Source organism: Aotus nancymaae, unplaced genomic scaffold (assembly GCF_030222135.1).
Source record: "Aotus nancymaae isolate 86718 unplaced genomic scaffold, 86718_ANA_hifiasm-v0.15.2.pri h1tg000014l, whole genome shotgun sequence".
Classification (NCBI taxonomy): domain Eukaryota; kingdom Metazoa; phylum Chordata; class Mammalia; order Primates; family Aotidae; genus Aotus; species Aotus nancymaae.
This window is the reverse complement of record NW_026988425.1, coordinates 33,082,997-33,108,957: the sequence shown is the minus strand read 5'-3', so window position 1 is coordinate 33,108,957 and position 25,961 is coordinate 33,082,997. Positions and strand designations below refer to the sequence as shown.

General features: G+C 38.8%; 1 protein-coding gene across 2 annotated transcripts in view; it reads left to right on the top strand.

Moving 5' to 3' along the window:
- Positions 1 to 25,961, top strand: part of ADAMTS12 (ADAM metallopeptidase with thrombospondin type 1 motif 12) — a 367,261-nt gene that overhangs the window by 250,326 nt on the left and 90,974 nt on the right. For both annotated transcript variants that reach the window (XM_021671873.2, XM_064375917.1), the window contains exons 7-13: positions 1,125 to 1,274; positions 6,329 to 6,472; positions 7,057 to 7,201; positions 12,129 to 12,221; positions 13,646 to 13,791; positions 17,812 to 17,981; positions 24,520 to 24,653. In XM_021671873.2, the coding sequence (XP_021527548.2) occupies positions 1,125 to 1,274; positions 6,329 to 6,472; positions 7,057 to 7,201; positions 12,129 to 12,221; positions 13,646 to 13,791; positions 17,812 to 17,981; positions 24,520 to 24,653 (982 nt within the window). The remainder of the gene's footprint in view (positions 1 to 1,124; positions 1,275 to 6,328; positions 6,473 to 7,056; positions 7,202 to 12,128; positions 12,222 to 13,645; positions 13,792 to 17,811; positions 17,982 to 24,519; positions 24,654 to 25,961) is intronic.

Genomic DNA, 25,961 nt, shown 5'->3' with positions numbered 1-25,961 from the left:
ACTTTTTGAATGAAGTAATAACAAGTGCATCCTGCAGCAGGAGTAGAAAAGTGTTTGACTGGTTCTCTTACAGACCCAGAAATTACATAAATGATTGGACTGTATAATCTAGCTCTCCAGTACTGAGCCCCCAGTAACTGCTGCTGCTAGTGAGAGTGTGGATTTGAGTTTGTGGTGCATGTGCTGAGACGGGGCCTGCTCTCTCCTGTCCTATAGCCCCAGCCATTGCCACCTAGAGAACTGAAGATTCACATAAGTTCTAGAAATCTAGATCTTTTCCATGGCTCAATGAATGACAAAATCAGGAGACCATTTGTTGCTAGAAATGGTGCCCACACAAACCCCATTAGCTGCTGGTGTTCAATTAACTAGAGCTCAGAAAATTGTGGGCATTTCTGCTAGTCACTGTTGGCAAAGAGCTCCTTTTGTACTAAAGAAAACTAAGTGACTAATTAATGACTCTTTCAAAACTCTTGTCCTTGATTGAAATAATCTCCACCAGTTTATGGGAGCAGGTTTTTCTATTTAAAATCTATCATTAGTATTTTCTGAGATTCGAAGTGTATATGCACACACAGGCATGCATTCTCTCACATGTGCAATATTATTAGTAGAATGGGGCTGGATAGACAATAATTAGATCTCTGGATAGGTTGATATACCAACTGTCTTTTTCATCAATGGGAAAAAGAAGTTCCTAGATGAGTTTCAAACACAGACCTCAGAAAGACTAAAAAGGAGTTTTATATTTGAAAAACTCCAGTCACTGCTGATTGTTCCTTCCCTATTTGAGAGTTCAAATTAACTTCAGTTTTCAATAAAATCTTTTGTTTTCCAAATCATGTAATTTGACCTCCTGAGATCTAGAGCAAAAAAAGCTCAAAATAACACAATTGCTACATTTTCCCACATTCCGTGTTGGTGAAATTCAGTAATCAAAAGGTGCAATCAAAATCATCTTAGTGAATTCAAAATTGCTGCCTACATTCATGTAGACTTTAAAAAATTGCCAAGCATGCTTTACAGACCACATATTGAAAGTGAGTTTATATCCAGATTTTTTTCCAGGAGGTTTTTCCAGATGTTCCTTTGGGTACCTGAGCTTCTCTATTATCTGCTTTCAGAAAGGACATCTGTGCTGGTTCCAATCGCCCCTGCGAGACCCTGGGTCTGTCTCACCTTTCAGGAATGTGCCAGCCTCACCGCAGCTGTAACATCAATGAAGATTCGGGACTCCCCCTGGCTTTCACAATAGCCCATGAGCTAGGACACAGGTAAAGGACCAACCATAGGGAAGTCTGCTCACTATGTTTATGTGTCAATATCAGCAGAGAGAATGGAATGCACCTCAAATTGGAGGTCAGGAGACTCAGATTGCGCTGTGGCTTGCGACTCACCTTCCTCAACCTCTGCTTTCATCAGTAAAGTGGGGATAGTAACACACCTCATGGGCTCCAAAGTCTGCTCCACCCAGACCACATACACTCACACACATCACAGAACCCAAGAGGCCACTCCAATTCTCTGGATTAGAATAGAGGAAGGACAGAGATAAGCTGGAACTCAGTTGTTTAATTGAGGAATAACCCTTGGTTAGTTCTTATGAAATAACCATGTTAATATCACTAAAAAGTCACAAAACTTAGTATTTTTGCACACTTACTTTGTGCCATTGTGCTTTTTATTGCATCATTGAATCTGCTCAACAACACTTTGAGGTAGAACTGTTAGTCCCATTTTACTTATGTGTATTAAAGGATGACATGGAATAAATAAGAAATTGAAAACTGCTGTAAACTTGGAAAGACTATAATGTGAACACCAGTTAACTGGAAGTCCAAGTTGTTCACAAAATTGTGTAAATTTGATTAGGTGAATTCCTTGAAGGCAGGTTTCAGAATGCTTGAGTGAAGGTATAATAAGATTCAGAATTCACCAGATATCAGAGGTTTTCAGGGAGAATAGATCTTTGCTTATTTGTAACTTTATTTGCTGTTATATTTGCTAACCATAAATAAGAGAGCATTATACTAATAGGAAACTGGGTGAGGAACCACATGAACAGTAATATCTCCTGCCTGTCATGTATCCACCAGCCAGGAACTCCTCCCTTTGAAGAAGGAAAAATGCTGAGGAATTCTTAGGGCACAACTAGAAAAGAGTCAGGATTGGATAAAACAGTGGAGACTGAATTATTCCAGACCTGGCCTCTCCAGTTTCGGCTTGCTCACCATTTTCCTAATATAACATTTGGACTTTCCAAAACAATTTTACCTGCATTATAAAGTCAGAGCATTGCCTTGAGAATTGGAGAAAGAGAATTCTTGTTCTGACTTTTCTACTGATGAATATTATGATCTTAGATAATTCCCTTCACCACTCTATACCTGTTTCCTCATCTATAAAATGAGTAGGTTGAACTAGCCAATATCTAAGGTGATTATTTGGATTTTCACCAAAAAAGCCTTGGTGATAAATGTGATATATTTCAGTATGCTTGGTTGTCAAAAATTCAGAGAGAGAGAAGCTAAGTGACTGCTTTAATTAAATAATAATTAAAGATGAAGGGGAGCTGGTCATCTTGATAAGACTAAGCCATAGTTGTTGGCATGTCAATAATAAAACCTGGCAAAATGTAAGTTATGCTATAGGCAAACAGACAGGAGTCTCCAGTTCTGATATGTGGAAGGACATGGTCCCTGTAGCCTTCAGTCAAGACATTGTTGTCAACAGCACCTCCTGGCCAAACAATGCTAGGTGATTGTAACTGGGTCAAACTGAGAAGTTATCACTCAAGCCATCCCAGCAATGGTATGCTCAAACCAAAGAGAAGTGGAAAAGACTTTGCTTGATAAAAGACATTCTTAAATCCTCACTTTTTGTGTTCCAAGGAAGGGTTATTTATATCCTCAAGTTCAGTCTGATCTTGTAACAAGAAATATGTTAAGCATGCCCTTCAAAAGCAATGTTGCCCAATTTTTGAGACAATCATCGACTTGACTGACTCTCTGGGCATGGACACATCACTTTTGTAAGGAAGGCCACCTAAGTAAACAAAGCTAAGAGCAAGTATGATACTCCTTTCAGATTTCAAAATTTCTCTAATAAAGTTGAGAACCTCATAGTAACATTACTTGGGCACAATTTCCCTGAACACCTAAAAACAAATAGTTGTAGATGTTTAGTAGTTGTGGGATGTGGTGGATTACTTAATAGACTAGAACTAGGTCACTACCTGAATCAATTTGATATTACAGTAAGGTTAAACTAAACACTAGTTCAGAAATATCTGATGCGTTGTGAAAATAAAACTACTATAAGGTTTCATTACCTATGCTTTTGATGTTACTGTTCTGTTTCAAATTATGTAGGAAAAAAGCAATGAGGATCTAGCGTCTAAAAAAACTCTTTAAATATCAAGTTTCTAAGTTAAAGAATTAAAGAACACTTAAGGCAGAACTAGAGAACAGTCTTTGAGTTCATTCAGAAAGCCATTATTCTCAGCAGACTAACACAGGAACAAAAATCCAAACACCTCATGTTCTCACTCATAAGTGGGAGCTGAACAATGAGAACACATGGACACAGGGAGGAAAACATCACACACCGGGACCTGTCAGGGACTGGGAGCAAGGGGAGGGAGAGCATTAAGAGAAATACCTAATGCATGCAGAGCTTAAAACCTAGATGATGGGTTGATAGGTGCAGCAAACCGCCATGGCACATGTATACCTATGTAACAAACCTGCCCATTCAGCACATGTATCCCAGAACTTAAAGTACAATAAAATAAAATAAATAAAGATATATAAATAATTGTATATAGCTAAAAAAAAGTCAACCCCGAGACAAGGATTTGAGAGCAGTTAGTTTGTTTGGAAGGTAAAGGAAATATCAGTAGGGAATTAGGGTAGTAAAACATAACAGGGAAGGTAGAGACAATAAACAGTTCATTATTTCAGCTTCCACTCTGAGCAACTGAACCTTAATCCCATGGACCAACTCCAATAAATGAGTTGGAGTTGGTGAGAACTGGGCTGTTTTATATGCCACACCCTTAAGTTGTTGGTTAAAGGCTATTCCCAGAGGTTGCTGTTAATAGTTCCCTGACACTCTCAGCAGAGCAGTCTAACTTGACTCTGGAGAAATCCCAGGTAAAGAGATGCATATACTAGCAGCTGAAAGTCAACTAGTGGTGAGTCTGTGAACAGGTACCAACAGCATCTGTTACCAATAGCTTACTCAGGGGCATTAAATGCCACCCCTTGAAAAGATTTTAAGTCACGGCAGATGGAATATACATACTTTTCCTTATTCCTTCTACTAAGTATGATGAAAAATGCTGAACACTATATCAAAACAAACATAGGAAGACTGAGAGATGGAAAGTATCTGTGTAAAAAATCTGTGTAATGTATCTGTAAAGTATCTGTGTAAAAAATCTGCACATGTACCCCCCCTGAATCTGTACAAATAAAGAATAGAAAAAAAATGTTAAGGTGCCCCTCAGGTATTTCTTTCTTAAGTTGTATATTATAATTAGCTGTGGACCAAACTAAGAAACATTGGGCAGATCAGTGAAATGGCCTGGGACAGCCCATAAGGAGAAAAATATAATAAATCAGTATCCCAAGAAAACACTCATCATAGTTTAATAATAAAGATATCACTTTGTTTTTTTCAAATTTGTTTCATCACTGATTGTATATAATGCAAAAGAGAAAGTAACTTGTACTAAAATCCAAGTGAATAATTTTACTTTTATTTTGAGAGAAAACTTAAAAATCCATTTGTGAGGGTCCTAGATTATATGGCTTGCTATATTGAAATATCCACAGTTAAGAGGATCATTATTCATGTAGGTTTTTAGAACCTTGCTTGCAGTTTAGAATTTTAACTATTGAACAGTTAAACCTGTGGAGTACTTCATGAGCTGGGTAGGGCTGGATTTGCAACAGGCTAGGGAAAGCCTGCTCAGAAGGAAGCTTTCATTGAATCCATTGAATCATATTCCTTGTGGGTGAGTGGTAAGAGCTTTGTACATTAATTCTCTGACTCCTTTGTGAGTTTTGTATTCACGTTGAATGTGATTAGAAGTTGGATATGAGCTTCCCGGTCAGAGGAGTTAAATTTCACTACAAAGAGTAAAAGGTCATACAGATTTAGAAATTTAAGCCAATGTCTCCAGGTTTAAATGTCCAGTGTCTCAAAGTCCATCCCAATGGAGAGAGTTCTGGGAATCTTCAGAAAGCATCTTTGGGTGATCTTGAGAATGTAGCTTATAAACAAAGGCTTCTGAGTTGGCTTCTTCCCCCAAGAACCCCCGTGCCATGTTGGATGGTTAAGCTCTTTAAGGCCCTTCAAGGCTGCTTCACTGGGTCAACTCTGGCAGTGGAAGGTCAGGGGACAAACCAAGTGACACATGGACAAGAGCACTGTGTTAGGAGCACAAAGATCTGTGTCTAAAACTTAGTTACCACTAACAAGCTATATGACTTTTGACAAATCTCCAAGTCTAAACTTTTTCATATGGAAAAGGAAAATAAGCTAGATCATGATTTAAAAAAAAAAATTTTTTTTAATTGTATCATTTATGAAGCCCTTATTATCTGCCAGGTACCTTGTTAAGTGGTTTTCAATTTCAGATCTCATCGTAGCACTAGGATGACTACCCCATCTTCTAGGAAAGGAAAATGAGGCAAGTTTTGATAATTTATAGGTCATTTAAGTGGCAAGACTGGAATTCAAATCCAAATAATCTGTCTTAAGAACCCTGCTCTTAATCACTGAATTAGGAGGTCTCTTTAATGTGTCCACTATTGGAGGACTCAGGTGGCAATAGTAGAAAGACATCTATCCCTCAAAGCTTGTAGGCTTTGACAAAGTCTCCCAGAGGCTTCTCTTTTTATGCCCTCTCTTAAATTATGATGAAAAGGGAAAAGGAAGGTTTTGTTCTTTTGTTCTGTGCACTGTGGTTGCTGCAGCAGGAGAAAGCAAATAGCTGAGGGCAGGATTTGCCTTCCTGACTCCTGACTCATAGAAAGAAACCTAGACAGAGCTCTTAGCCTTCTGCCAAGCAGAAGTTTCTGAATTCGCTGTATGGCCCCCATGGATGCATATTTGACATAAAGCATGCCTACAGTGTTCCCTGTGCTTTTCAGTTTGAAAATTAGCTATGCCCCTCCAATTTCAAAGTCTCACTTTGCAAACAGTTGCCTCCTGCACAAATGTGGCTCTCTGTGGGTTATTATGCTTTTAGGGAAACTGTGGTTTTTCTCCCTGTTTAATGCCTGCCTGCTGGCTCTTGTGCTTGGTTCCTCCCTGCCAGCTTCGGCATCCAGCATGATGGGAAAGAAAATGACTGTGAGCCTGTGGGCAGACACCCGTACATCATGTCCCGCCAGCTTCAGTACGATCCTACTCCGCTGACGTGGTCCAAGTGCAGCAAGGAGTACATCACCCGCTTCTTGGAGTAAGTGTCATGTGCCTCATAATGCCCTCACTTGAGTCTCTTTAACTCAGAAGCTGCACTGAGTTTTACATAGAGAAGCCGATGCCTGGAAAAGGCTGGGTTCCATCCCACAGGCCACAGTGTCTGGGTGGCATCAGAAGGGGCGGATTTCACTTCTGTATTCTGATCCTGAGGTCTAGATGGGCCCTGCTCTCTGGCCACAGCCAGGTGAGCATCCTGTCCCATCCCAATTGCTCCTGCCCCAAAACAGCCTTTTATGAGCTAATTATGAATTAAGTCCTTGGGAACTGGCAGGAACAACCAACACAGGTCAGAAGTGGTCACTCAAACCTCATCGAGAGTAGGATAATGATTTTCAAATTTTACCATGGCTTGTATTTTCTAGATAAACTAAGCTTATGGTGTGGGATATGATTTGCATTTTCTTTTATTAATGCCCCCCTTGGGCCTAGAAGGGTCTCTGCCTTGTAAAAAATAAAGTTGTCTTAAAGGACAAACAGTAAACCAGAGGGAAGTTTGACTGAAAGGCTGAAGGTGAAGGGACTCCTAAACAACTCCTCTCATTTCCGTTAACTTGTTTTCAGCCGAGGCTGGGGGTTCTGTCTTGATGACATACCCACAAAGAAAGGCTTGAGGTCCAAGGTCATTGCCCCAGGAGTGATCTACGATGTTCACCACCAGTGCCAGCTACAGTATGGGCCCAATGCTACCTTCTGCCAGGAAGTAGAAGTAAGTGTTGGCTATCTTGGTGCCACTTGCTGGGTATATGCAGGGCTTCAGAGCTCCGGCATGCTGAAGGAAGGGCCAGGGCAATATTTGGAAATCTGAAGCTTTATATTTAAGGCAAGGCGTGTCTTAAGCTGGAGTCATATTCCTTGACATTGCCCCCTTGGTAGTCTACGAAGCCTACATTCCGTTACAACTGGGTGGTGGTTGAGACAGTTCCACAGTGATTTTCAAGATTCAGTGATTCACACCTGCAGACTCCATAGCAACCAACTTAATCCCTAAAATTGCTCCCTTTCTTAAATTTCACATCTGGCTGAATTGTACCAGCAGATCCAAAGGTAGAAATAAGATTTATTCACCAATTCGTTCTTCTTGTTTATTTTCAACATCCAAATGATAATTCAGGATTTGACACTGTACCTTCTGAAGAGCCTTCTTTACCACTGCCACGGCCTCAGTTCAGGCTCTCATCATCTTTCCTTGCTAGTAATTACTTCCTACCTTGTCTCCCTCCTATTCAAATTGTTGCTCAAGTTGTCTTTTTAAACCACAATCTAACCATGGTCTTCTCTGCTGTTAAGAGTCCCCGATGACCACAGGATAAAGTCCCAGCTCCTTTTGAGGCAGTCCTTCATGATGTGGAACCTGTCTATTCTCTGAACTCATCTCTTTTAATGCAGAAGTATCCATGTTAACACATAAATATGGACGAGGCAAATCTCACTGAATCCCTGCCAGATTCTGTGCTACGTACTGAATAAGGAGAAAAGATAAGTGCTCAGAAATTAATAAGACAAAGTCTCTGCCCTCGTGGAGCTCATGGTGGAGAAGGCAGGCATAAAAATTTTCATACAGTGAGAAATTCAAAACAAAACATAGAAAAAACTTAAAAGGGGGCATAAATAACAGTGCTTAGACAGAACAAGCAAAGTAGCAAAGAAAGTAAAGTTGATATAAAAATCCTCTCCCCTCACTTCTAACTGGCTACCAAGTTATGCCAATTCTGTCTCCTAAATATTTCTTTTCTTTCTTTTTTTTTTTTAGACAGAGTCTCTCTCTGTTGCCCTGGCTGGAGTGCAGTAGTGCAATCTCAGGGCACTGCAACCTCTGCCTCTCCTGTTCAAATGATTCCCATGCCTCAGCCTCTCGAATAGCTGGGATTACAGACGCCCACCACTATGCCTGGCTAATTTTTGTATTTTTAGTAGATACAGGGTTTCACCATGGTCAGGCTGGTCTTGAACTCCTGACATCAGGTGATCCACCTGCCTCAGCCTCCCAAAATGCTGGGATTACAGGTGTGAGCCACCCAGCCCGGCCTAAATATTTCTAAAATCTACCTGTTCCTAGATGACTACAGCAGTTCCCTGGCTGGTGGAGTCTGAACGCTTAACTCTGATTCATTTTCCAAAATGCAGCCTAAGTAAACTTTACAAATGGAAATCCATTTATAAATGGATTTATAAATACTCACTCCCCTTTGAGTAGAATATCTCATGGCCTTCCCATTTTCTTGCAATAAAGTACGAATTTCCTAAAATGGCTTAAGAAGGGGCTTCAGAGTTCACTCTCCTCCTGCTCTCTGGCCTTATGTTTTAGAATATTGTTTTAGCCCTTCCCTCTCTAGTCTGGTACTGATTATATGTATAGGGAACTTTATCACTAATCTTCCCTAGCTGGGAAACCTCTCCTTCATATTTTCATCTCTTTATATCTCTGTACTTTATATCATTTCTTTACCTTTATTTTCTAGTTTGCTAGTTCTCTCTTCAGATTTTTCCAGTTATGCGTTATATTTAACCTACCTATTAACTTCATAATCTTACCATATTTTATTTATAGGAGTCTAGTTGGTTACTTTTCTAAATTTTCTCTCATTTTCATGGTATTTTGTTTCTAATTTTAAACTTTTGATGTAATCTTTTATTTCTTTAATAACATATGACACACTTACTTTGCAATTTATAGTGAGTACTTTTAGTGTTCAAAATCTATGTGCATCTTTTTCTCCTGTTTGGAGTTTCTTCTGACTCTCACATATTATATGATATTTCCTTTTGTGATTTTTGCTTTTATTGTGAGCTTTTAGTTATAAAACTTTATGTCAGTTTTCCTTTAGGGCTCACACGGCTGGTACATTCTTTCAGAGAAATTTATCTCTGGGTCAATTTAAAATGCTACTGACTTGATGTGTTGACTTCATGAGCAGCATGGGGGCGAGTGTGGATACAAACTCTCAGGAGTAATGTTTGGCCCGTCCTTCTAGCGTTAAAATCAAAACAGAAGTGTTTTCTGTGTACCTAGATTCAATCATGGCCTTATATGAAGTTCTCCAATAAGAAATAGGAGTCTCCCACTTCCCACTTCACACAGGCCCTAGGCATTGTCCCCAGTATCTAAGTGACTAATCTAAGATCTAAGTGACTAGGTTTGCATCTCCAGCTTAACACTTTTGCTACATTTTTAGCCTCTGGGGAGTTTCTTTACTTTCTTGGTGACTCAAGGATTCACTTAAAACTTTAAAATATTTTATGCATGATTTTAGAAGATTTATAGAGGTAAGGGTTTTCAGGGTATCTTGTTGTTTACTAGAAACAGAACACCCTAGTTACCTCTGGTCAGCTCTTTTGCACTCTGTGTTTATCTAACAGCCTCCATTCTCTGAAAGTGCTGGGTTCTCCATAACCTCCAGAACCCTGCACACTCTGGTTCCTCAGAACCATCCCTTCTGCTCATCATTTGAGTCTCAGCTTAAATATTTGTTCATATCCTATCTTGAATTTCCTTTGTCAAAGCCTTATTGGACTATATTTTAGGTTCTTGTTTACTGAACTGTCTCCTTTCCTACCATGTCAACTCTCTGAGGAAATTTTTATCCCTGACACTCAGCAATGCTTAGCACATAGTAGGCACTCAATAGATAAGTGAATGAAGACTTCAGATGCCTTTATATGGCAGCCAAGTTAACCTCATCATTTTCCATATTAACAGCGTGCTAAAATACCAGAAAATGGAGCATTGTCCATCTTATAACTTTTTATTTTGAAATTGTTTAAATTCCAAAAAATTGAAAAAATTAGTACAAAGTTTCTGTGTAGCATTCACCCAGCATATCATCCTTTCTAAATGCTCAGTGAACTTAAAGTAAAAGAAATCCTCAGAAAGAAGGGAAAAATAATAAAAGGAGAGTGACAAGCATGAATAGATATTGAGGCTGATGTGGAGATAAAAGGGCTTCGGTATTCACATCCAAATTGGAACAGACAATTACGTATTCTCCTCGAGCAGGGCCAGGATTTAGAACCGAGACCTTTGCATAAAGCTGTGATTCTCAAAGAGGTATGCTTCAATGAAAGGATAAGCTAGAAGAAATCAACCAAAAGGAAAGGAAGATGGCAGAGAAGCATCTTTTATCTCAGCCTGCTTTCTAGTGGGGAAGTGGGAGGGTGTGTGGAAATACTGATAAATAACTTTCTCGCTTGGAAATTCTTCACTACAGGCCATGCTCATGATAATCTAGACCCTGTATCTGTACCCTGTATAGCTTGATTACCTCCATGACAATAATAATAATAATAATAATAATAATAATAAAACATTTAGCCTGGAGATACTATGGATGCCTGGAAATAAAGGTGAAACTGCCCCAGAGGAATCAACACACATCCAAGATGGCACAAAACACCAATAGAAAAAGCTACCCTTCAGATGAGTTCATAATTCAGCCTCTAATTCAAAATATAATATAATCTATCTTCACCTAAGTGAAAAGAGACAATGAGTCCTTAAGAACCTTCAAAAATTGAATTTTTATATAGGGATAATAAAATAAATATATAAGAATGAATTGTATATGAGAAAAAATACTATAAGATATATGTAAGGCAGATATGTGGAAGAATAAATCCAACTTCTGGAAATGAAAAGTGTGATTATTGACTTAAAAATTCAGTGGATGGATTAAACAGCAGATTTGACACAGTTGAAAAGAAAATCAATCAACTGGAATTTAGAGCTGAGAAAATTACTTCCCATCCCACTTGGATGTTTCTTAGGGGTGTATGATAGAGGAGGAAGTTTCTTCAATTTTCACATAGAAGAAGATTGAGAGCTGGGGAATATGAAAGTGAGGTTGAAACATAAAGCACAAAATAAGAAGGTCCATCAACAATAATTACAAGTTCCAAAAGGAGAGGCAAAATTTACAGAGAGAAAGATTAATAATTTTCTTAAATGGCTTAAAATATGAAGTTGTGTAATGAAAAAATACATTCAGTGGAGAACACAATAAGTGAATAAAACAATGGAAGATGAGTAGACAGAAAGAAAATACTAATAGGTAGATGGAAGCAGCTAAGCCATTTCAGATGACGTCTGAGAATCCTGCCAACCTTCCTTTGTCCCCACAGGTGTAGAAATAAGAAGGAATATGCAGTTCTTTACCTGGAAACTGAAACTAGCTGACTACTTTGGGTAATAAGTGAACAAGCTGAAGCTTTCTAAGTGGAAGAGTTTCCATTTTCTTCACTGAGCAGACTAAAGTTATAACCACCCCCAACTGTTAGTGATAAGGTTGCCTTCCAGCCACAGTTTAGATTTACATTTCATAGACAATCAACAGTTACCCTTCCCAAGGGCAATGAGTGCTGGATATTGTGCCAAACTTATAGAAATGACCATCTCAACCCTTAGAAAACAGGTTTTATCTCTCATTTCCATATTACCTAGTATGATCTATAGAACATTGTTTATGAATGATGACAAAGTCTAAGTTAAGCTTGACCTGAAAACTCTAATGATTACTATCTGTCACTCTTAGTCACTAACAACAGTGGCATTTATTGTGAGTGTGTATATTTTACCGTTATTATAGAAATGCTTTGGGGCAAGTATTGAAAATTCAAAAAAAGTGCAATTTGTTTTCTAGAACGTCTGCCAGACACTGTGGTGCTCCGTGAAAGGCTATTGTCGCTCTAAGCTGGATGCTGCTGCAGACGGAACTCAATGTGGTGAGAAGAAGGTGATGTGTCAGGCTGAGAGATTAGGTGGGAGGGTGGCGGTGGGCACAGAGTTCTTGGAAGGAGCTGAGGATAAGGCCCTAGAGGGCAGTTCTCTCTGGGGGAACGGCAGTGGATGGAGGTCGCACAGTCAGACCAGCTGGAGGAGAGCACCCCACACCCACCACTCCTGGTGAACCTGCGTTGGAAGCAGGTAGTTAAGGAGGACTAGGCCCAGTTTCAAGCTTCACTTGCAAAACATGTGTTTCATCTTTCCCTGATGGACTTCTGTGGAGTTTGTGGTCAACATTTTCTAAGCTTATTATCAGCCTTTCTTTTGACTTTTTTCCTCCCATATTGAAGATTGAAAAGGATAAGCCAGCGGCTTCTTCTTTCCAAAAATGCAGGATTTAGGTCACTTATCATTCTTTCTCATCATCTGATGTGACTGCATTTCTTGAAGTTCTGCTACTTTACTAAACAGGAACGTCAGACACCTCAGAACTCAGAGATGTTTGACACCCTCCAGACTGGGTGTCTTGTGGGCCTAGAGCATATGTGTTTAGTGGGCATCTTTATGCAGCTTGAGTGTGGCAGGACCCCTCATTGAGATTAGAGAACCCTGACAAATACATAGTGGCTGGAAAAAATGAGGGGAAAAAAAGGCTATCAGGCAATAAAACATGTCCAAATGAAATGTGGCTTTTCACAACAACCATGTAGCATTTCCCTTTGTTTTCATTTTTGTATATTCACTCTCCTAAACTGATAGTTGTGGAAGGATTGCCTTGAAGAGGAAAGAGAGCTGACTTTTCCCTACTTGCTTGAAAGGCTAGAGTCATAAACAGTGGTTAGAGTTAAAGGAAAACAGAATTTCTTTCTTGATATAATGAAGAACTTCCTAACAACTAGTGTATCTGAGCAGTGAAATTGACTTTTTGCAGGAGGATGAGTTCTCTGTCGCAGTCATTAAATACCCGGAAAGCTATAAAGAAGTGCTATTCACCATGCCAGTATGTGAACTATTGTCGTTTGCAACAAGATAAGGATCTTGCACCAGAAAGTAAATCGGCTATATTACTAAGCAACTATGTTACTAGACATACTAAGCTGACATGCTTTTCATAACAAGACTTTCTCAGTGAAGGAAGTAGCATGTTGATTTACATTCTCGTGTGCAATCTGCCAACCACACTGTGTAGCACCCCTGTGATTAGGCTGTGATTAGGCAACATAACGTTTCCTTCCATTCCTGAAACTCTCTGACTCTAAAACCCAAGACTCTTGGCAAAAACTGGTATGGGCCCTTCTTTGTTTTACATCCGATGTGTGACTGTAGAAAGTCCGCTTGCTTGCAGAGAATTGGGTTTAGACTTCTAGGGCTCTTGATGCACCTTGCTATGGTAACCTTCCTGACACATCCATCTCCTGCCTCTTCCCTTTCCAGTGGTGTATGGCAGGCAAATGCATCACAGTGGGGAAGAAACCAGAGAGCATTCCTGGAGGCTGGGGCCGCTGGTCACCCTGGTCCCACTGTTCCAGGACCTGTGGGGCTGGAGTCCAGAGTGCAGAGAGGCTGTGCAACAACCCTGAGTAAGTCCAGTTAAATAGATTTCCCTTCCCTCCACACATGCTTGATGGGGCAGTCTTGAATGGCACGACCTCAGTGATCCCAAGCCCCCTCGAGGGAAATTAAATGGGTTTCCCAAGACAAAAAGAAACAGAAAGATTCACAGAGAGTGGGAAAAAAAAAAGGTTCTGTTTTGTTTTGTTTCATTTAGGCTTGGCACTGGCTTCTTAGTAAAACTTGGATAAGTAATCTGATCTTATCATTTGGGGAAATAAGCAACTTTATTTTAAGTGTGCAATCTATGTGAAAGCTTCTAGGAGATTATGCAATTAAATCTTTTTAAATAACTCTACTTTATCCGTAAGAGATTAGTGAAACCCAATTTTGCTGATAAAATTACAGCTTGCTTTCAATTATAATAAATATACAATTTTATGAAAATATTTCTTTCCTTAAGCAACTAGTAAAATAGGTACATTTTTTAGAATAATTATTTTTAATATTTTTACATAAGGATTTTTATAAAACCTAAAGTTCCTAGTAGCCTGTTAAGGATTCTGTAAATGCTATTTTATAAATGACTTTCAATTTTTTAAGCAAATTGCTCAATTTTTCACATATTCCATTTGTATGACAATATTATATATGAGGTAAATTTAAACTTGCTTGTTTTTCAAATACACGTTATATTCTTAATTTCATTATTTTCTGATGCACTGTCTCCTAAGTAATTTCTTGGAAGTATATATGTTATGCCTTCTTTAAGTGGAAATTATATTGTTTCTTTTAGCTAAATTTACATTCATCTACTTTGAAGAGTTAAGAGTCACATTTTTTAAAAGGCAAGCAATAAAAGTGATTTTATCCTTCAGTATCTCAGTTCCGAAGATTATTTCTCTTTTTTGTTAATAACCGTATTACCTAGATGTATAGTATTTATATATATATAATATATCCATGTATATATTATACATATATACACTATATATTATATATTTTTTCTAAGGGTTAATAAATTACTATGTGTAAAGAATTTAACACAGTACCTACTACATAATAAAGTGTCAATAAATTGTAGTTATTATATCTTTATCATTTACCACACTTATAAACATGCATTTGGAAATTCTTCACAAAATTATTTAAAAATTTCACCCTTTGATAAAAGTTGTTTTCATTTAAATATAGAGTTTCTGTGACTTCCAAAATTCAAAACCAAGAGTTTCTCATAGAGTACTTTATTTTTAGAGAAAATTGTCATTTAACAGTTTGTTTCACTCTAATCCAGAACTGTAATTTCCATTTTCATTTGAGCGATCAGAAAAGAAAGGCAATTTGCTCTGGGACTCATTGTCAATGCTGTATATTCAGCCACCACCAGTGTATAACTTTCTTAGGAGGCTGGTCAGTGACCTGTGATTATCAGAGAAGGGAACTGCTAGTTGAGGAACTGAAGGATGAATCTCTAATTTGGCTTCAGGAGAAAGACAGTTCTAATTCTCATCTCCAAGGCCACAGTTTGTCATAGAGTCTCCTTGGGTGAGTGGACATGCCTGTTCTTCATTGCTGGTTTGCTTAAATTCATTAGAACACTGTCAGTGGAACCAAGTCATCGATTTGGATCTGTGATTCAAGTCACAGATTCAGGCTACTGCATGAGCCAGCTGACTTCTGGACTGTATCCTTGCTGTAGGTCAACTGTCTAGTGAGAACCCAGCAGGGTTTGGCTCATAAGAGACTGTCAGTAATATTGGTTGGATGGAAATGAATTGGAGAGATACCAAATCATAGAGTGTCACTCCATCATCACAAATAGAAAAGCAGCCTAACATTAAATATCATGGACAATTCTTGGTACCTCCTACAGGGGGTCAACAAATGAGGAGCCTACTATGTGAACTGCCTTGGTCAAAGCTATTTCACTCTTCCATGAGCGAGGAACAGAAGCTTACTCAGGCCACACTGAGGGAGGGGAGGTATAGAAAATCTCATGGACATTCAAGGAGAACGAAGTACAGCAGAACCAAAAAGAATGACAGCTGCAACCAGAACTTGACAAGAATGCCAGGATTTGAGGACTCGGTCTCTCAGGATTCTGCAGTCAGGCGGTGTAACACAGTGGATGAGAGCTCAGGCTTTGGATCAAGGAAGATGACGGTTCAAATTTGGCTCTGCCACTACCACTGGCGCACTCTTGGGAGATGTTCTGGCTTTCTGTGTATCTGGAATATGATTTCATCTGGAATATAGACTGCTCACTCAACATGCCTTCTGTCTTTGCACCGAGAAGCCACTTTCCAGCCATCCTTTAGGATCATTCTCCAGGACAAACCCTTCTGTAAATCTTCAACTAGCCTCATTTCCATGGCTTTCTCCCTTCACAAAACTCTCATTATACTTTCAGTCTGGGATACATAGTTGCTGTCTTAAATTTTCTCTCATTTCTTATATAGATTATTTTTTTCTCCTCAACTAAATTGTAAAGTTCTAGGAAGCATGGAGCATGGCTTGACCTCCATTTGCACTCTCTTCTCTGTGAACATAGTGTTGAGCACATGATAGCATATAAATACTGATTGATTATTATTCACACCAACTAAAAAAAAAAGCTATCAGTTATTGAGCTCTTATTCTGTTAGCTACCCTACTAAATCTGTATGTGTATTGTCTCATGCAGTACTCACAACTTGTGAGATAAAAACTATTATGCTCATTTTATAAATGAAAAAAAAAAACTGAGGCTCAGAGAAATAAGGTAACTTGTTCAGATTCAGCTAACAAAAAGGTGATGCCAGATTCAAACTCCAGGCTATTGGCACTCCTGCAATAGGAGGAGGCGTAGTCCCTGATTCAGATACTGCGGCAAGATGGAGACCAGAAAGCATGCCTTGGAACCTCTCAAAGGACACTTAGTCTCTTCACCTCTCTGAGAGCCGTGAATACCGTCTCCCATTTTGAGTGATCAATTGTTCCTGATAGGAAGGTTGTTATGCCCTCAAGTGTATCACAAAGGAAAGAAAAATCAAAGAGTGATTTTTCTAAAATAAGATTAATTTATTCACTCATTGGATATTTATTAAGTGCCAGAGTACTCTTAGGCACCACAGAGCTTGGATGGTGCCATCAAAGAGAACTATCTTTGGCAATGATAAGTTCAGGACATGCAGGCAGCTGGTACACGAAATGTCATTTAAGAGGAGAAAAAAATTACTTCTGGTGGAAATCCAGGAAGGATTCCTGATGGAGGTAGCATTCATTTGGTTCTTCAAACATGGGCAGTATGTAGACATATGGAGACTTTAAGGGAGGAAAAAAATCTATCCAACGGTACAGAAAAGAAATATTATATAAGGCAGTTGGCACCACTGGAGCAGTGTAAGATGAAGCAGAGTGTTGGAAGTAAATTGTTAAGTTGAGTTAAGGCAGGATTGTGAGGGCTTTGAATGTCAAGCTCGAGAGGCTGATGTGACCATTAGATGCCGTTAGAGATTTTAAGACAGAAAACTAAAATAATAAGGTAATCTAAAAATTTTAACCTGATAATAGGTTGTACTGTGAGTTTAATTTTAAAAGTGGGCAGAGGGGGGATAGGAATGGAGATAAGAATTGGACTGGTTTGATTATTGTAGAGTTGAGGAGGAAGAAACAAATGTACATATACAACTGACGACCAGGCAACTGATTGACTGTGGGATCCAAGGAAGGCAAAGATGGGTGATTCTGAAATCTGACCACTTTTAACTCACCAGACATGAATCAGAGAAGAAGCATATTTGAAAAAAAAAAAAATGATGTATCCTTTTTCAGCTCACCTGGAGGATATACAGGTAGAAATGGTACACAAACTATTTCAAAATAAGCAAGGACTGAAATGTTGGCAGGAAAGGAAAAAAAATGTGTAAAATATGAAGTATTTATTTAAAGGGTAAGTTTTGAGGGCATAGAGAGACATCGTTTGTCAAGGCCAGATACGAGGGGAGTTTTAAAGAAAAATGTTGGCCTTTAGGCATACTAAAATAATAGCTTGTCTATTTCATTTGTAGACCAAAATTTGGAGGGAAATACTGCACTGGAGAAAGAAAACGCTATCGCTTGTGCAACGTCCACCCCTGTCGCTCAGATACACCAACATTTCGGCAGATGCAGTGCAGTGAATTTGACACCGTCCCCTACAAGAATGAATTCTACCACTGGTTTCCAATTTTTAACCCAGGTAAGGAGCTGTAATAGTGTATCTCAGATATAGGGAACAGCCATTCTCAAACCATTTGTATGTCAGTCAGGGTTTCTATGATATACAAAGTTTAACAAAGAAAATGGTACCACCAGGAGTTTTGTAATTTAGAAGATGGAAACACTGACCTGGTTAAATTGATCAGTAAATGTTGAAGGCTGAATACATTCAATTCTGTCTGAGCTTTGTGGGAGATAAAAGAAGTTTATAAAACATGGTGACTCATTTCAAAACTGCTGAGGTGCAATTGATCAATTAATGGGGCATGGAGGAATTCAATAACTAATTGCTTGTTGATGGGCACAAGGAACTGATGGTGATTTATTCAGAAATTCAGAAGAGAAAGTCATTGTGGGTATGGAGTAATTGCAAAAAATTTAAAAAAAAAAAGGCTTCCAGTGAAGCAGTTGATGATTCTTAAGACTACTCATGCTTTCATGAGCAGTCTTTCCACTGGAAGAAAGAAAAGGGAAGGCATTCAAAATAGACTTATTCCAAGTGGGAGTAGACTAACAGGAGGAAAGGCAAGATAATAGGAATGAATGAACAGGAGCCAGCTCTGGGCCAGAAATTAGCATTTTACATGTACAAGAATATGAGAAGGGTAAAAAGTAAAATCAAACATCTCAATGTTGCAAGTCAAGGACGGACTCATAATGGAGTTGGAGAATGGAGTAGCAGCCTTGGCAAAACTTCCAGAGTAAGGACCAGTTACACATTCTCTCCTTAAAATGAAGAGGAATCAATGACCATCAGCTAGAAATCAACATCAAATAACATTTGGTGTTGTTTGTTGTTACCTGATTAGGAAATGGAGCAGAAAAGATTTTCCTGAGCTAAAGAAATTTAAGGCAAGATAGTAAAAAATAGCTAATCAAATTTTTCATGATTTTTGAGTTCCACAAAATCCAGTATGACAGACACAAGAAAAATCATAGAGTTGAGAATCATGTATTTTGGCTGTTGGAACAATGACTTATGCAATAGCTTTTGAAGGAAAGACTCTGCAGTGCTTTGCTCAGCTCAGGTCTCCAAAATACCCCGATGGCTCTGGGTTGTCAACAGCAACAATTGGTTGCCCTCAATTGTTCAGTGTTATTTATGCTCTAGAGGAGAAAAACCTTCAGTTATTGGTGCAATTTAGCCTCAGGAGTCAGGCATTTGAATTCAGGAAAACTCATGCATATACCCAGGTGTACTCCAAAATTAACAAGTGACGAAAGGTACATCCAGTCAGTGCTATCTATACGTAAATCCTGCACATTTTCTATTTTGTTAAAACCATTCGGGTCAGTGGTCCTGTCGACTCTGAACGAGCAGCCTGTCAGAGCTAAGAGAGCATAGCTGCTCCAGTGATATCACATGTGCTTAGTATGATATCCCCACTCCCAGATATACAGTTGGATTTGTGTGTATCTAACTCTGATGGCTCAAGCAGCTGGATTTGGAATAAAAAGACTTGATTCAGCTTTGCTTTTCATTTGTTTTCAAGCATTCATCATGTGCCTACTTTTTGACTAGCATAGTAATAGGTACTAAAGAAGTGAGAGTTGTACAAGTAGACATCAATTCCACTCACTCTGGAGTGATTGATTTGCATCTCTAACTCAGATGAAGTTTGCCACCGCTGACCTTACTCCCTGCCTGGTCAATCAGCATTGATCCTCTATCCAGGTAGTTTCTTTACAGACCCCTAGGCTATTATTTGGTCATTAGCAGATAATGACTTACCTGCTAACCTGAATAACTACTACCTTGAACAGCACACTGATTACTCTCCACATTATGCTCTGTCTACAGAGTTGCTATTTGCTTAGTTAACAGTATCCCTGGCAGTAGGTCATTCATGTCAACAAGGATGGATGGAGCATTTTTTCTGTGCCAAATATCGAGTACCTTACAGCCTCCCAGGCATCCTTTTAGAAGTCACCAGAGGATGAAATAAACATACAGCACAGTTTTCTTCCCCCTCAGTGGACAGTGATACTTCCCACAGCACGTTATATGCTTTCTCTAATTTTATCTCCACAAGAAAATCCTTCAAGGAAAGCTATTTTTGACCCAATTTTTAGAGATGAGCTAATAGGTTCAGAGGTCCTACGTAACTTGCCCAGACTCAGACTATAGGATAGAACCAAGAGTTAGTCCAGGCCTGACTCTGCAGCCTGATCGTTAAGCACGAAAACAAACAGGGACTGGGTGAAGTTCATTTCCTTAATATCAGTGCACTGAATTTTGAATTTTCCCTAAGGCAATGTTCATGTCTCTAAAACCTTCCATTATTTCATAAGCCGGGATCTCTAGCAGAAAACCTAACCACCATTTTTAGTATGATTAAGGCTCAGTTTATTAAACCTATAAATCTTACCCTTGAAAACCAGTGTTTTCTAAGCATTTAAGCATTGATGACTAATTATTACATTGCTTAAATAATTAAAGTTGTGATTCAAAGTTTACTTCTTAAGCATCTTAACCAAAAAGACAGAACTTAAAACTACACAGTATATAGAAAACTCGTTACTGCACTTAGCCTAATCTAAAACGTCAACACAGCCAGGCATAGCGGTACACACCTGTAATCCTAACTAGTCAGTAGGCTGAGGTGAGAGGATTGCTTCAGTGCAGAAGTTCAAGGCTGTAGTGACCTATGAAGACCCTGCCTCTACAGAAAAATAAAATAAAAATAAGACATCAATGAAAAGGGTTTAATTCATTTTAAAAAATTATTTCTACTTTTGTTTTTATAACTGTCTGTGGTTACTATAGAATATGTTCATTTTAATGCCTTCTTATATTTCACCAATACATATTTCTATGTATTATGGGGATTACAATAGCATTACCATATTAGAAAGTACAAGAATACCATTTTAGACTAGCCAAAGAGTTCAGACTCTTGGTAATTACTTGACTGATTTAGGACTGTGATAGAGTCAGAAGTTTTCATTTTTGCTCTGTCCCTCAAGCTGATTTGACTTTAGTTATTAAGCTGAGCTTCCTTTTTAAGTTAAACATAACTTCTTGCATCATTAAAACATTTTAAGTTACACCTTTTGCTTTGAGGTTTAGCATTTCTTGGGATCTGTTGAGGAGCGGCAGGGGTGCGCACCACAGGTCCCTTCTCTTCATGTGCACACCGCCTTCCCCTTTTGGCCTTCCCTTACCGAACACAAGTTCAAAGGTAAAATGATTAAGAATTTCAAGACAGAGACGAAGGTATTCAAGCAAGTGTGAGGTCCTGGATAAAAGCACAGGTGTTATGCCCATGAATCCCTGCGTATGAATGGAGTTTAGAAACTGCATTCTTTGAAATGGTAAACACATTCCAGTCTATTCACAAAACATGAAATGCATCAAAACTTTTCCTTGCCTAAGAAATATTTTTGTCCTTCTTAGCAAGTTAGAGCTTTCATTTCTATCATTTATGAAGATCATTATCCAAAAACGTTGAGCCATCCTGTTGCCGCAAAATTGAAAATGCAAACTTTGAGTCACTAAGTTCATCTCTTTTCTTAAGCTCCCTTTGAGAGGATTAATCAGACAGTGGGAGGGTAGAAGTTCACCATAAATTAGTTTTAGAGCTTTCACTTAGCTGAATTATAAATGGACTTGAAAGCTCTTGAAAGCTAGAGGGGAAAAACTTACATGACCCTACAAAAGGATGTGTCAAGGCAGGTGAATACATGTGAGACAAGGAAAGTGTTCAATTCTATAGGGATGATAGACTTAACAAGGTTGATGACTGGCACAGAGAATCTCTGATTCCCGTGATGACTCCTGAGAATTAAGACCATCCATTACCACCCTTGCCTCATCCTGCAGATCCCTGTGTCACAGGACAACTTAATGACATAACCAGAGTCCTTCCAGAGCACTGTGAAAGACAACAGCCAGAGAAGGAGGGGACAGAGAAGGAGGACCTCAGGCTCAGCCTTATAAAAGGCTTGAATAGCACTGAACCTTCCATTTACAGTGGTTGCTTTCAAACACAGTGTTCTCCCTGGCCTGAGGCATGCCTATAGGTCATGGTGTTGGGAGCTCTGGGAGAGTCACAGCAGAGGATCTACGCTGTCATTGTCATTGTCACAAATGTTACTAGATGATTTCTAAGACTCCATAAACCACTATATTTATAGTTAACACACGTGTGTTTCTTGTGGGCAATGTACTTCACTTAACCTGTCTAACCTTGAAGGATGCTAGTCCTGTGTTGTGGAAACAGGGTGGAGGGAAGTTTTGAAATTAGGTCCTCTCTTCATGAAGATGTATCATGATTATTGCTGAGGAAAGAAGATTTTTCCAGTTTTCCTGTTTGAGACCCAAGACTTATTATTATTAAAAGGAATATATGTGTCTTATAAAAATGCAAGTGCACATAATAGAATGAAACAAAAATAAATTCTTATCCGACTGCATTTAATGTATTCCTCCAAGATAACCATGCTGACAGCAGGTCTTCATTTGCACACAAATAGAACCATAATTTGCCAATTCTGCAACTTGATTCATTGAGTAGATCGTGGCATCATGGTTTACCTCACTCCTTTTAGTGACTGCATAGCATTCCATTATGTCAATGCAACTTAGTGAATCTGTCCATTTCTCTCTGAATAAATATTCCATTGCCACAATGAACATGCTCCGGTCCCAACCGTTCCCAGCAGCCTTGAAACAGATAATTCCTTACAAAAGCTCCAGAATTATTCAAAGCTGCTTTCTATTTTTGCTTCATGTATTCCAAACACAAAATCCCAAATCCAATTCTAAAGTTTAAACCAAAGTCTTACTAAAATAGTCCTTGGATTCAGCACCTGGATTGATGTTCTCATCCCTGGGAGAACAGAATTATTCGCAGGTTGCTCCCTCTAGTACTTATATTCCAATTTGGGCGGTAACAGAGCTAATCATCCTGCCAGAAATGGAGATAAACAATAATCCCAAGTCATGCTTTGTCCCAGGGTCTTGACACTTTTCCACTGGCACTTTGTCCATTGATCTCTTCAACTCATTTTGACCCTGTCTATCTTGTCAGACAGCTTATCCACTGCACCTTATATGAAATCAGTTCGTTTTCTTTATTTGTGTATTTCCATTTACCTTTCTCTTTTAAGCTTTTTTTTTTGATTCGAGGGAACATGTACTTGTTCGAGTGTACCCATTACCCAAACATTGAACACTACCCAATAGGTCATTTTTCAACCCTCACCCTCCTTCCACCCTCCTTGCTTTTGGAGTCCCCAGAGTCTATCTCCATCTTTATGTCTATGTATATCCAATGTTTAGCTCTTACTTAAAAGTCAGAGCATGTGATATCTAATTTTCTCCTTCTGAACTAGTTCACTTATCCCTTTAAAGCTTTAAACAGATGTTTTTGACCTCAGTCTCAAGTTTGTTCAGAGTTTCAGCATTCAGAGCTTTTGCTCATCGTTATATTTGTGTGAGTTTTGCATTTTCATTTCCTGGCCACATGGATCATTGCATCCTCAAGCAGACACAGCTATCACTGTGCACTCAGGCTTGGCATTTGGTGCACATCCCAGTGAGGTAGGCCCATGATGAATAGCCTTATGGCTGGTACTATTGAGTCCTCAGCTGATCATATGATGAAGCAAATAGCAGCCCTGCCCATACTAAACACATCCAGAAGAGACCCCGAAATCCCTTCTGAAGAAGACATTATTGTGTTTCTCACTTAAAGAAAAACATTCATTACATTCATAAGAAAATTATCACTTGGATTCTTCTTATCATGTACATATATTAGCTATTAAAAATTTTAAGGCAACCTGTGATTTGACGGTTATCTATCTTTCTGGTTATTCTGTGTACACACATATGGGTGTGTATTTTATTAAGTAAATGTTCCTGTGCTCTAGATCATCCTGTCTTCATTCACAATGGAGTAGAAAACTGAACCTTAGACTGGATTCAGTGTAGGACCCAAAATGATGGGATGGATCACTATGATAAGCAGGTTGGCTTCAGCTTCAACAAAAAATGTTTCTACATGGTTGTTAATCTAAGCACCTCTTAGACTGGAGGAGGACATTTGTTGGGGCAGGGTTATGCTGGTGGTGATGGAGGTTGTCGTAGTAATGAGCTGGCCCTATGGGCGGGGATACCTGTCCTCTGCAGGCTACTTACTTTGCTGCAAGAAAGGAGCAGGCATCCTGCTTGCCTGAAGTCCTGCATGGCTGGTTGCAATAACTTATTTTCTAAGCTAACCCCAGATGCCCAGTGCCTTATTTTTATAAGCACAATTCGACGTTGAATAGAAAGGAGTCACTGTTTACAGCAAAGAACAGAACATTTTAAAGCAATCTTTTAATTTAATTCATTATAAAACTTTTATTGAAAAAGGAAAAAGCCCATATTTCAGCATGTGTCTCAAGAAGGTAAAAAGATGAGATCACTAGATTAAACAACACTTGGGGGTCATAAATACGGAGGAATCCTGGGGGAGGATGCTGAGCTAAAAAGCTAACTTGCAAGGATTTGCCTTCTTTTTTTCCTTCAGCACATCCTTGTGAGCTCTACTGCCGACCCATAGATGGCAAGTTTTCTGAGAAAATGCTGGATGCTGTCATTGATGGTACCCCTTGCTTTGAAGGCGGCAACAGCAGAAATGTCTGTATTAATGGCATATGTAAGGTATTGGGTATGTTTCCTTAATCTACAACTTTACAAAATCATGACTTTTATTAATTTGGGAAGTCAGATGTTCTAAGTTTGTGCTTTCACAGCATTTACACCTCATATGTTTTTTTTTTTTTTTTTTTTTTTTTTTTTTTTTTTTTTTTTTTGAGACGGAGTTTCGCTCCTTACCCAGGCTGGAGTGCAATGGCGCGATCTCGGCTCACCGCAACCTCCGCCTCCTGGGTTCAGGCAATTCTCCTGCCTCAGCCTCCTGAGTAGCTGGGATTACAGGCACGCACCACCATGCCCAGCTAATTTTTTGTATTAGTAGAGACGGGGTTTCACCATGTTGACCAGGATGGTCTCGATCTCTTGACCTTGTGATCCACCCGCCTCGGCCTCCCAAAGTGCTGGGATTACAGGCTTGAGCCACCGCGCCCGGCCATGTTTTTTATGTATAGTTTATGAAACAAAAAACCAAGACTTCTCAGTGTTCATCAAAGTCACAGTTTTTAGATTAAATAGTTTTTTCCTTCTTCTGTCATCTTTATTTCTTGATTAGTTGCTGTGCATTATGATATTATTTTAGACATTGAGCAGAAAAAGAGGAATTATCAGGCAAAGCCAGCCCAGATTATTTCAGTGGCATTGAATTCCAGAAAAACTGAAATTAATAATAGTTTATATGGTAATTTTCATAAAGCATTTTCACATTTAATTCTCCATTGACTATCAACATGAGCTTCCTAGAGAGATGGCATGACAGCAGTTTCAAAACAGGCTTCTGATTTCTATGTAATTTTTCACAATCACTTCATTAGACCTGATGTGTTAACGCTTTTAAGTATGTAACCATTAAAGAATTCCTTCTTTTTGCTTGCATTTTATTTTACAAGGAACTGAGGAGCAGGATTTCTGATCCAATGACCAAGCATAAATCTCAGTTTAAAGAGAAAGTGTTTTTAATCCCTTAAAGGATGATGTTTTAATCAGTTAGTAAATCATAATGGTTTAGCACTGGGGGTTTAGAATATGAACTCAATAGCATCATTTACTCGCTGTATGATCCTATACATCTTTCTAAGACTCAGTTTTCTATCATAAAATTTGGATACTTTTATGTATCTACCTAGTTGGAGTTGTCAAAAGATTTATTTAATCTTTAGGTCTGCTAACCTAAATAACAAACAGAGAGAGGTTCTCTAAAAGAAAGTGAAGCTTATTTGGAAATAGTGCATTGTGATGGGAATATGTATACCATAATTAATCATGTGCATACTTAGGAAGGTGAAGGAAGACAAAGGTTTTTAATAGAAAATGAAA